At 44.4% G+C, this 12,869-nt stretch overlaps 2 protein-coding genes across 2 annotated transcripts in view; one reads left to right on the top strand and one right to left on the bottom strand.

The window, feature by feature from the left end:
* Positions 1-1,932, top strand: part of LOC139027448 (leucine-rich repeat transmembrane neuronal protein 1-like) — a 3,723-nt gene extending 1,791 nt beyond the window's left edge. The window contains exon 2 of the mRNA XM_070442652.1: positions 23-1,932. Coding sequence (XP_070298753.1) covers positions 23-301 — 279 coding nt within the window. The 3' untranslated portion in view covers positions 302-1,932. The remainder of the gene's footprint in view (positions 1-22) is intronic.
* LOC112080654 (catenin alpha-2-like) overlaps positions 1-12,869 on the bottom strand; it is a 611,175-nt gene that overhangs the window by 253,768 nt on the left and 344,538 nt on the right.

Here is a 12,869-nt window from a genome sequence, read left to right as displayed (position 1 = left end):
GCAGATCCCAAGGTGGTGACAGGCCACCTGGGCTCATCTTCTCCTTCTCATTGTGGTGGTGCTGATGCTCTACGTGACCTGGAAGTGTTTCCCGGCGGGCGTGCGGCAGGTGCGCCAGTGCTTCAGCAGCCATCGGCGCAAGCAGAAGCAGAAGCAGAGCATGCAGCAGATGGCCACCATGTCCACGCCGGAGTACTACGTCGACTACAAGCCCAACCACATCGAGGGGGCCCTGGTCATCATCAACGAGTATGGCTCCTGCACCTGCCAGCAGCAACCATCCCGGGAGTGCGAGGTCTGACCCGGCCCTTTGTGAGTGTATGGATATGTCTGTGTTTACGTGTATATGGATAATATTGACTACCACAGAGACCCYTTTTGGATATATGGGATATATTGGGTGGGTTGGGGTTGTATAAATGAGGATTGAACCAGGGATCCTGCTATGGACACTATTTACACTGCGTCGCACTGTGCTGCTCGCCCCCCCCCCCTCCCCTACTGTGGAGGAGAAGGGTGGAGGACTGACTGAGACCGTGGATTTATTGCTGTGGATCTGAAGGGCCTCTATGGACAGTATGGAGACCAGACTCTATTTTGCCTGTTGACTTGACAAACAGAATCACCAGAGATGGAATATTATGTTGACTTTATACAGAAACTCCAGAGAGGATTACTATGTTTGTAGGCACCAACGGATTCTTCTTCTTCTCTCCACCAGGAGTGGATATTATTTCTTAATTCAGGATATTCTGCTATTGTCTAAAGACCAACTGGGGACACACTGGCCAGCCATAAACACACCATTTTTAATTGTGGTAAATACAACGAMAACACGACAACAACGGAAAAAAATACAAAAAAAGATTGCAAAGTTGGATTATAAAAATAAAAAAAAATACGATTATAAATTCAGTGTAAAATATGTTTAAAACGCAAAGAGTGGAAAAAAAAGATGCAAGATGCTATCGTATTCCTTTTGTAAACTACGAAAAAATACCATGTTTAAATAAATGAATTGCTATTCACAGTAAAGCCCGTGTGTTGTAAGGAACCTTTGGGAGAGGGGTGGATTATGAAAAGAGATGCAGTGCTCGCGTTGGTGGTAGGAAGAGAGAGAGCATTTGTCTGGCGTGCCTACTGCAGTATCTCTAGTTGGGTAAAAAGACAAGGAGCCAGAGGGATAGCCTAGCCGTACTTCATTTCAAATGTTAAACCCTCTCCAATCTGAATATCAGATATTTTCTTGATCCCTCATTCCTGATTTGTGAGTGTGGGGGGGGGTATTCAATGTGCTGGCTCGCTATAGATGTTGTGGTTGCTTCCCCCGGATTCCCCCACCTTCCCACTTCTCCTCCCCTCTCCTCTATCCTTTCTAGATGAAGTTGATCTGACCCTTTCTAATCAGGTGGCGTATTTTCACATCACATTCGTATGTCGTCTAAAACATTCACACAGAAGACACGGGCGGAAGGCAGAGAGGGACCATGATCGTCTGAGAGATCTAAAAAAGCTCAGCCTTGCCTTTTCCTTCGCTGGTGCTTTTGGCTGTCATGCTAGAGCTTTGCCATCCGTCCACCGGCGAGGGGACACATCAAAAGGAGGAGGAAAATGCCTATTCAAATCAAAACGAATTCTAAAATAGGAGCTAGATGAAGAATTGAATACGTGGGCTTTTATCCTTCTTAAAAGACACACCAGTAACACATGACACGACACATGCCCGGGCCGATGGATTTCCTGACTATGTTCTGCGTGTAATGTTGAAACATTTGTTCTTTCAATACAAGGCTATTTTGGGTATATTTCTCTCTCTGGTTGTTCCTCATTGTGTGAGTGAGAGATGCGTCGACAGAGGGTTTGGTCTCTTGCACCAGTCGACAATTGACATGTAGGTGCTGCTAGGGGGAGAGAAATGAGTGATAGCTGAGGAGAGGAGTGATTGCGGCAGCCGCGACAAGAAGTGTCAGGTAGCTACTCTAGTAGTACCTAACCATCAGCAGGAAAGGAGGGAGGGAGGGAGGGTGAGGGAGGAAAATACCAGACTACAGAGCTTCCTGGCCAGTGTTCCAGCTATGATTGCGCTACGCTGTGCTGTGTGTACATGCGAGTGTGTGCGATTGTATATTTAGCTTGTGTGTGACTGAAATCCAGTAAACTAAGCAGCCCTACTGTGTCTGTGTGTTTCTCATATTTCTATGATTGTGCACATGCTGTTACATGTAACTAAAGAGACAGAGACCAGAGAGAGTGGTCTGAAGTGTAAGCCTGTGATAGTAGTGGTATGTGATGTTGTGTGTGGGTGTGTGTGTCGTTGGTGTTGTTGTTGGTGTGTGTATGGTCGTGTGTGTAGTTGTGTGTGTGGGGGGGGGGGGGGGTGTTATTAATATACCATTGCGGGCACTAAAATCCCCAAAAGTCAGCATAGAAATAAAAAAAGGACAATAATCTCTCTTGTGGCGGACCATTTCCCCGTGCCCAATAAGGACAAGGCCGGGGTTAGGTTAAGGTTACCATAGGTTAGGTAGAAGTGTGAGTGTTTAGAGTGTGTGTGTTGTAGTGTGGTGTGTGTTGTTCGTGTGCTAGATGAGGTGTGTATGTGTGTGTGTGTGTGTGATGTGTGTGTGTGTGTTGTGTGTGTGTGTGTGTGTGTGTGTGTGTGTGTGTGTGTGTGTGTAGGAGTAGTACACTGATGTCCAGCGGTCTCTAGGCTGACCTGTGTCCTAGACAGAATGCTGCAGCAGCATCAACATCTGGTCTCAACATCAGGTTAGGAGCTAGGGTTAGAATTTAGGGTCTAGGTTAGATTTAGGGTTAGATTAGGGTTAGATTTAGGCGTTAGGAAGCTAGGGTTAGATTTAGGGGTTAAGGAGTAGGTTTAGATTTAGGGTTAGGTTAGATTTAGGGTTAGATTTAGGGTTAGATTTATAGGGTTAGATTTAGGGTTAAAAGTTGCTAGGGTTAGATTTAGGGTTAGATTCTAGGGTTAGGAGCTAGGGTTAGATTTAGGGTTAGAGAGATAGGGTAGAGCTAGCGTTAGATTTAGGGTTAGGAGCTGGGTTAGATTTGTAGGAGTAGGGTTGTTTAGGGTATAGGGTTAGATTTAAGTTAGGAGCTATGGTTTAGATTTAAGGTTAGGAGCTAGAGTTAAGATTATAGGGTTAGGAGCTAGGGTTAGATTAGGGTTAGGTTAAAGTTAGATTTAGGGTTAGGGTTAAGTTAGATTTAGGGTTAGGGTTAAGGTAGATTTAGGTTAGGAGCTAGGATTAGATTTAGGTAGGGTTTAAGGTTAGATTTAGGTAGGGTTAGGTTAGATTAGGTTAGGAGCTAGGTTAGATTTAGGTTAGGGAAAATAGGATTTTGAATGGGGTCTGAATTTTGTCCCCCCACAATGTTAGTTATGCAAGACTGTGTGGTGTGTGTGTACGTCCTACTCCACATATATTGTACAGAGCGCAAAAATAGCAGATCAATCCATTTGTGTGTGTGTGTGTGTGTGTGTGTGTGTGTGTGTGTGTGTGTGTGTGTGTGTGGGTGTGTGTGTGTGTGTGTGTGTGTGCTGTGTGTGTGTGGTGTGTGTGTGTGTGTGTGTGGTGTGTGTGTGTGTGTAAATGCCTCAACTAGGTGTAGAGTATGCTGTGTAATGGGGGTGTGTTGTGTGTTTGAGTGATGTCTGCCAGAGTTACATACAATGAAACAACCAAACAAATAAAAAAATCCCAAAAGACATCAATGCAACGGCCATTTACTTAACATACTGTATCGACCTGGAGGTCAAATCATTTCATCATTCAACATGAAATCAAATAATCACTGCATTTCAACCACCTGCCTCGACGCAAACAGCGAACAGACACATTCAAACAAACCAATGACATATTGTATGTAACACTGTCGATGTATAKTATGCATATTGTGATACCTTCAATTTCATATAAACGTATAGTTGCTCGTGCTTTATGAGGGGTACAAAGCTGGGATATTATCAAATGCTAACTAGAAAGGTTATCAGACTTTTTSCCTTCAGCCTTTTGTAAAGGCTGTACAAGCCTCTACTATTGTACTAAAGCCTGAACTATAGCCTGTATACAGATGTAGGATCTTCATTTGAGCAGCAAAATAATCCTGCAGCAACAGGAAATGTGAATTATTACGTGGATTAAAATTAATCGACCATTTTGTAGGGGTTGATCCATTTTTCAAAAGGAAAAACACAGTCAGAAAGTGGCCATTTTTAAAACCTCAAATCCACTACAAGTTTTACATTTCCCGCAACGGGGTGATCCAATTAAGATACTACATCTTTAGGCCACGTGGGTGAATGGTTGCAGTTAAACCATATCATGCCCACTAAACTCTTGTGTGTACGGCGCCATGCGTAAACTGTACAACCTAAATCTATTCTGATATCTAYCATACGAGGCGTTTCACAGAGTGGAACACGAGACCAGGAGAAAAACCAAAATAGCAACAAGGCGGGAGAGCAACAACTCAACTGAAATGTGCAGTCATTTTTGTTGTTGCGTRGAGCCGCTCAAGAGAACAACAACAACAAGCGGCGACGACAACTGCGGAATTTGCCATTTCAGATTCATGATCTACTTCGTATTCATGATATCTCCCGACCGGGCGGCGCACTTTTGAAATCCAAAATGGCCATGAATCATAACTAGGCATGACATCTGTATGCTAAGTAGGCTAGCCACCGACCGATACAGCCGAGCAGAGCAGGGCAGAGAGACACATCATAGTGAGATATGCGATATACTGATAGTCATTTGCTTATTATTTTATTCTCTTACGTTCTGTCTTATTCATTTTCTTTCCTGGTAGCMCCTCAAATCATGCAAACTGCTGGGCCTATATTTAGGCTGTGTTGTCCTGATTTATTTGTATAAATATTMAATGATGCCTTGACACACAGGCTACTGATGGCACCTCCATTTTGTTTCAGTATTTTTAACACGCGATGGGTGGATAGGAGGGAGGCAGGGACAGGGAAGGGGGTCTGCATATTTGAAAGGGTTGTCCTTAAGACTCCAGGATGCACCCACAGGCCTCTCCCCCCCTCTCTCTATCCCTCCCTCTTTCTCTCTTTCTCTCTTTCTCTCTACCTCTATTTGACACTGTGGGGAGGACCGAAAACCTGCAGGTGTTTGTTGACCGTCTCAGACAAGGGGTCATCGCCCCAACACGGCATATCAGCTCTCCTATAACCTCCCATTATTAACAACCTGATTGATGACACTTAGCAAAATCGATACTAACACAGATGACTGGCTTACCAAATGGACTCGCTTCCATGATCACCTGATGATCCACTGATTACCGATTACATACTCTTCGACATTTTTCTACATGCTCATGCTACAGCTATTGACCGTCTATGGGAGGGCGAGGAGAAAATAATAATGTTTTATTTATATGGCCCTGCATTATTGATATGGCAGCTAATTAGCAATGGTGATGGAGGAGAATAGAGAGAAAGGGGCGGACTGGCCGCGATTCTGCTCGCGTCGTATCTGGGGTTGGGGGGGGGGGGTTTTGGTGGGGGATAAAGTTTGATATTGTGTCTGTTTGAAATGGAAATTGTGCGAGGAAGCGTGACAATGGTTTCTGTACGTCGGAGAGCACAGCTGTGTTTAAAAGCAGGAGGAGAAAGGATGGGTGTGTGATGATTGGGTAATGCACTTGTTAACAGGTTTTGAATCTCCTGTCTCCAAGCTATGCGTGTGTGTGTGTGTGTGTGTGTGTGTGTGTGTGTGTGTGCGTGTGTGTGTGCGTGTGTGTGTGTGTGTGTGCGTGCGTGCGTGCATACAAGAAAGAGATCAAGCCATTACGTATGTGAATGACAAAGACTGTGTTCGAGAACAAGATGTGTTGGAACAAAATGTTACCGAAACTAAAAGAGAGGATGTTGGAATGACATGAAGAAAAGAGGAACACATACACACACCCACATAGGGTACGACAGACTGCAGGATATTACGATGTGTGAACAGGGATGGCACGAGCCAACTTTAAAGGTCACCCCCACACCTCTCAGAGTAGACAGAGAGACCCAGCAGAGCTCAACCCACAGCACAGTACAGCACAGCTAACAGCTAACAGCTAGCGTAGATCATGTTAAACACAGCACGGCTGTCACAACCCATCCGGATAACAAAATACCCATACATCACATGACATATCTGGCTAACACATGTAACACAGACACACACCAACACCTTAAACGACAAGGTCATGTAAATGTCATAGACAACCCATCTGACAAACACAGTGCAACTCCTTAAACGACAGGGTCATGTAAATGTCATAGACAACCCATCTGACAAACACAGTGCAACTCCTTCAACGACAGGGTCATGTAAATGTCATAGACAACCCATCTGACAAACACGGCGCAACTCCTTCAACGACAGGGTCATGTAAATGTCATAGACAACCCATCTGACAAACACAGTGCAACGCCTTGAACGACAGGGTCATGTAAATGTCATAGACAACCCATCTGACAAACACGGCGCAACTGCTTAAACGGCAGGGTCATTCAGTACAGTACAGGAGCCATAGACATCTGGTAACCCAAACCCCAACCAACAGGGTCACGTCATAGGCCATGTGTGGCTCATTGTCTATAATGTGGCCTACTTCCTGTGGAACATCTGTCGTGTTTTAACGGGTGATTTTGCAGCAAAGCAAATGTCCCCCTGAGAGACAATAATGTGTTCCACTACTTTAACTACTCTGGTAGGAACGATACGCAGGAGTATAATGACGGTCGGGGGGGGTGTCATAAATGTTGGCTCCAAACCAGAGAAATATAATCTTCCTATTAAGACGCTCCACATTTCCGCCTGTCCACACATTGTGGTATAATTGACCTGAATGGAGGTGCCCACTCTAATCATTCTAATTCGATGGTCCAAACACCACTGACACACTGATGTGTGACTAGTCAGTCGGGTCAGCGGCAGTCTTACGCAATTGTTTACATTGCGGGTTCAATCGACGTCAAGAGTGAGGGATTACACGGAAATCGTCATTGACTGCGTCGTAAAGGTGAGTGGTTCCGTGACATTCACAGAGGCAGACTCTGTGCGCTCGAAGCCAATCACCTTTCCTCCGGGAAATGGTTTACGTCATGTGATTGGGAGAGGGTAGTGGTTAGGGGAAGTATTTGTGTGTGCATCTGTCTGTGCGTGTAAAGTCCATGGTAATAATGTTAAACGAATTAAACCTAACGTTCTGTGCACCGGGGTTTCGACCAGGTGCCCACTGTTTTTTCATCGGGGSCCTGCCATGCATAATAAACGCCTCACACCCACTCATAACCGGATAGGTGGCAAAATCACGAAGTGGCGGCGGGTTGACGGCGGTGCGCGGCGGGGCCGCTGACGATTTACGATGACAACAGCGCGTGGGCCTGCCCTGAGTCCATACTTCATTTTAAATGGTTTATSAGGATCGATATTGGAATGATCATCATTGATTCTCACAGTGCTCTCATACACTTCTCGTTGTCTTTCTCGTTGCCACATTCTATTCCACTCCATTGTATTCTATTCCACTCCATTATATTCTCTAGCCACTAACTAACGTTGTACAGATGTAGGATCTTAACTTGAGCCAGTTTGCTATAACAGTGACATAATCCCGCAGCAACAGGAAATGTGAATTATTATGTGGATTAATACAATGAATTTACTTTTTTGTAGGGGTTGATACATTTTTCATTACGGCAAATCAAGTCTGACATTTTTAAGTAGAAATGACAAACTTTAGAGGCCTTTTTAAACCTTGAATACACTACAAGTTTTCATGTGTACACTACATGGGGCGGTCTGTCTCTTATACACATCTAGATGTGTATAAGAGACAGGTGTATGACAACATAACCACTACACTTCATGTGGACACTGTGTGTATGCTATTGTTAACATCCGGTGATGCATAAAACGTGATGATAGAATAGCTGGGTCAGAGCCAGTGAGCTAAAACATGGCAACAGCTGGGCCTGCATCTGTGGGGGTCTACAGTCCACAGAGTCACTTATAAACTGGGATTACAATACATACTGTATTATCAGATATGGAGCAGAGAGCAAGAGAGCTATTATGACAAGTGTTTCGATCATAGAGAGAGAGAGATATTATCTCTATGGTTCAGCTGGAGTACTATAAGCTCTGTCCGGGGGTTGCCCGGAAGCTTCATGTTGGATCCATACTCCATACAGATGGACGTGGATATGATAGAATGAGGTCAAGCGGAGTTCAAATCCTGTTGTTTTGATGTAGGCTGTTTTAAGATATCCCTTCCCTGGACAGAGTAAAACAACACGTGCATTCTGTCATGTTGTGCATTGAGGTTGAATTCAGACAGCTTATTTTTTATTATTATTATTTTTTTTCAACATAGGGTTAAATGTGCCAACACAGTAATTGTGTTAAACATGTGTTTGTCAAATGTTAAGCTTCACTTCAGTGTCTTGAATATTTCAAGATGAAAGCGACTGGTAGAAGTGGTAAATCAGCCCCCCAAAAGGCACAAAACCGGTGCATACTAGCGTCGTACATACCATCTGTAAAAGGATACAATGTATACGCCCACACGTGATGAGATTGATCGATAACGGTCATGTACTGTACAGCCTACACATATTGTAGAGAAACACAATTATGCATGCGTGTATACAGTACACACATAGGAAGGCATGCAGGTACTCATGCAGGCAGGTAGGCAGGCACGCACACAGACGCGCAGGCACACACAGTACTTTTTTGCACAAGCAAATCAGCTCCAAGTGATTTTAAAGTATTCCCCATGCATAATGGAGAGATACTCTATATGCGATCAAGTACAAATGTAAGCAAGGTTTGAAATTATAATTTTTTWGTCAAATCTGTATCTGTTTGGGCTTCTTGCGGTCAACTTTGCAGTCTACAAATTATTTGTAATTATATTCCGGTCGCCTGACCATCTGCTCCAGAAAACAATCGTCCCGCGGCTGAATTTAGTTKKTRACCCCTGCAGTACTGCAAACACACGACTGCAATCGACCCACAATCTTAAACCACAYAAAAACCACAAGAAATGCCATCTGTGGCTCATTTAAGCAAACCTAGTCAATTCAGGGGGGGGGTCAAATCTAGTCAACCACGGCAGACCAGTCACGGCCCGTCAACCCCCCTATGACGTCACACTTGAGCCCTTAGACCAAAACTCTATTGTTGGGGGACACAGTCTGAAAGCCTGTTGGGTACTCGGACACGTTTRCCGACGATCTGCACAACAAGAAACAACGGGCGGTGCCAAAACCACCAGCGTGTGAGAATCAGCGACCCACGAAACTGTGAAGAAGGCTGACGGGGACTCGGGGTGGTGCGGGGCCAGCGTGACTAAAAGGAGCACGTCCACGTTTTGTTTTCGAGCGTCTTCTTCACAAAACACCATACATGTTTCACAACAGTCCATCATAGATACTGAATGAATGAATGAATGAATGAATGCATGCATGCATGAATGAATGAATGAATGAATGAATGAATGAATGAATGAATGAATGAATGAATGAATGAATGAAGGAGGCCCGGGTTCTTTTGACAATATACTGTTTGTTCATTCCAGAATGATAAGGAGTGTAAAGTGTGCAGGCTGAGAATGGCAAAGGTAAAAACAAGAGTCAATGTTCAGAATGGTTTTAGGCACAAATGGTGCCGGAAACCAAGGAGTATCACCTTATATGCAAATATATCACCACACATGCAAAAAATGGAAAGCCATAGGGAACATTGTTACTGTAAACATGACCAATAAGATCATTCTAAAGTTACACCTATATAAAAACAAAAACACACACTCCATAAATAAAAGGAGTTATGGCAAATGTCTCCATTTCCTTTGGACGTTCGCGTTGAAAAAGCGCTTCCATAGATGGACTGAACTGGAGGTAAGCGAAGCTATACTGTAGCATTGTGGAGATGAAGGCGAACCTATGGGCAGTAATCAGCATATCTAGTTAACGGCTATAAGCTGGTAAAGCCTCTATACTCTATGGACACAGAGTTAAGTACACCACAGCAGTTTAGGCGGACTAAAATAGACCGCATTTATCATTCTCTCATTTATCATACTCTCRATGTCATGGTAAACAAATTACAATTCCTCTCCCTCTCCCTCACATACACTCTCTCTCCCTCTCGCTCTTCCTCTCTCCCTCTCACTCTTCCTCTCTCCCTCTGTCTCTCCTTCTCTCCCTCTCTTTCTTCACTATCCCTTTCATTCTCCTTTCCTCCCTTCTGGCATCTCTCCAGTAGCCAATGAGATTTGCCCCCCTCTCCCATTCTCCCACTGTCAGACAGGTTAAGGAATGATGTCGGCGCTTTACGAGAGCTTATGGTAACAACGTGAATTCCATTGGGAATCTGGTCTCTCTTCATTCTGTTCAATGTGTAATATGATTACCTTTGGATGGGCTTCAAACTTTACACAAAAGAGTGGACTTACCTGTTATACAAATTGCATCGGAGAGCGAACCAGATGGGACCGCAGCAAAGGGACATGGGAGAAAAAAAAGGGAAAGAGAGAATAGGCCAACTGGTTAGAATATATTCAGCGTTTTTATCTCGTGCTTTGGGAATGGATCAGAACAGCGGAGGGGGCTTTGAGCGGACCGTGTAAAAACATCCCTCTAACAGTCTGTTGGGCCTTTGTCTGTGGTGCATTTCTAACACTCGACCAGGCCTTTGTAGAATCATAGGATCATTTCAAGGACAGCAGAGAGAGCAGCCAGAGAGCCCCACAGACGACTGCCCTGAGATCAGATGAGACCGCCTGGCGTGCGCGTGTGTGTGTGTGTGTGTAGCGACTTGAGAAGAGAAACTAGAACAGAGACAGAGACGATGGCCTCGGGAGCTGCGTTGGGTTAAAGCAGATGGTGCGCCTCATGCCTAACCTCTGACAGCCCATCACAGAGAAACAGGCACAGAGAAATTAAATGAACGGAGCCTGGTCGTTAGAAGTGGGTGAAAACAGTCAGGGTGCCTAAAAATGTCCGACAATGGTGATTTCAATTGCTGCTGTCGTTGGCACCACTGTTAAGATATTGCATAGAGATGAATAATGTRACCCCAAACTAGATATTTAGGCCTATGACCTGAGCCCTTTTTCAAAATGGCCACTCTAGGGGAGGAGCAACGGCTTAAAATGAGTCTGTTTTTAGAAGTGCCATAGAAGTCAGGGATCTTATACAATGACAGAAGCTTATCGTTGTTGTTGTTGTTGTTTACCTTCAACTCAAATTCAAAATGTCAGCTCTCCCAAAAAGCATCAAAGAGATACAGAGCGAGACACACACACACAGAATGTGAATGTTTTGGGTCGAGTTTAAGTGGGTTTTTCTCCCCCACACCCCCGAATAGGCCTATATAGTTGAGGCTGCTAAAGCTGCGGTTGACAAGCGAGATGGAGTGTCGTGCCAATTTATGTCCTCTGCAAGTCTCCTGATTACATTCATTGGGGCTCCGTGAGAGATTTATGAATACAACTCCGCCAGCAGCCAGTCCCATCCAGAGTCCTGAATAATGGCAGCCTGCAAGATCGCTTTTTCAATTTCTTCCCTTTCCCTTCCCGCCACAAAAGGGGGGATGAATATAACCCCCCCCCCCTGGGAATTCTGTCACCAACCCCACGGCTTTAAATGGGAGAGCCGGGTATGAAGACCTTGGTGATGTCTGTAGCTTGTTTTTGATTGTGTACAGCACCAAGTAAAAGTCCCCTCCAATATGAAGCACTCGGGTATGGATGCATGCAAAATGGTGGCCATAGTTTGGCACAGTATGATATGAACACAGTCGACACACTGGACTCTTCACACTCTTTCTACATTACTGAAAGTCTATAGCCTGTCTATGGCACAACAACAGAACAAATTCCACATRTTAACATATGAATGCGTGTTCATTGTACATCCTGCAACATGCTATGGTGCTATTCTTCGTCTGTAAGACTRCACCGTGCAGTTAGCACCAACATATAGTCACGCAAAGTAAATGCATTGTGGTAATTCATGCTGTCAGATCCATCGAAGCCAGGCGCTGAGGACAAACAGACCATTTGAATAACCAAGTGGTGCCCGAGTCCCTTATGACTTTTGGGAAAGATAGTGGCGTAGATAAAAAGGAGAATGAAAGAAAGAATAGCTGGAACACAGAGAGTGAGGTGGAGAAAGAAAAAGAGAGTGTGAGATAGTGAAGAGAGAGAGAGAGAGAGACATTCACAGGGGTAGAGTACGGGACATGGGACGGCACAGGCCTCCGCTCTTGTTCTGGCCAAAACAAACACATTGGGGCCCCCAGCGGGAACCCGAATTGCCTGCTGAATCTTGGGAGCCCATTACAGCTGTGGAGACTGGAGAGCGGGGCCACAGTCAGAGGGAGAGAGAGAGAAGGCTCAAACTTAAAGGGAAACTCCACTCAAAAACAATATGGATATACAAATGAAGTCGGAAGTTTACATACAACTTAGCCAAATACATTTAAACTCAGTTTTTCACAATTCCTGACATTTAATCGTTCCAAAAATTTCCCGTCTTAGGTCAGTTAGGATCATCACTTTATTTTAAGAATGTGAAATGTCAGAGAATTATTTATTTCAGCTTTTATTTCTTTCATCACATTCCCAGTGGGTCAGAAGTTTACATACACTCAATTAGTATTTGATAGCATTGCCTTTAAATTGTTTAACTTGGTTCAAACGTTTCGGGTAGCCTTCCACAAGCTTCCCACAATAAGATGGGTGAATTTTGGCCCATTCCTCCTGACAGAGCTGGTGTAACTGAGTCAGGTTTGTAGGCCTCCTGGCTCGCACAC

This window comes from Salvelinus sp. IW2-2015, unplaced genomic scaffold (genome assembly GCF_002910315.2).
Source record: "Salvelinus sp. IW2-2015 unplaced genomic scaffold, ASM291031v2 Un_scaffold16412, whole genome shotgun sequence".
Lineage (NCBI taxonomy): Eukaryota > Metazoa > Chordata > Actinopteri > Salmoniformes > Salmonidae > Salvelinus > Salvelinus sp. IW2-2015.
Note: the sequence above shows the minus strand (reverse complement) of the source record. Positions and strands in the feature narration are given on the sequence as shown.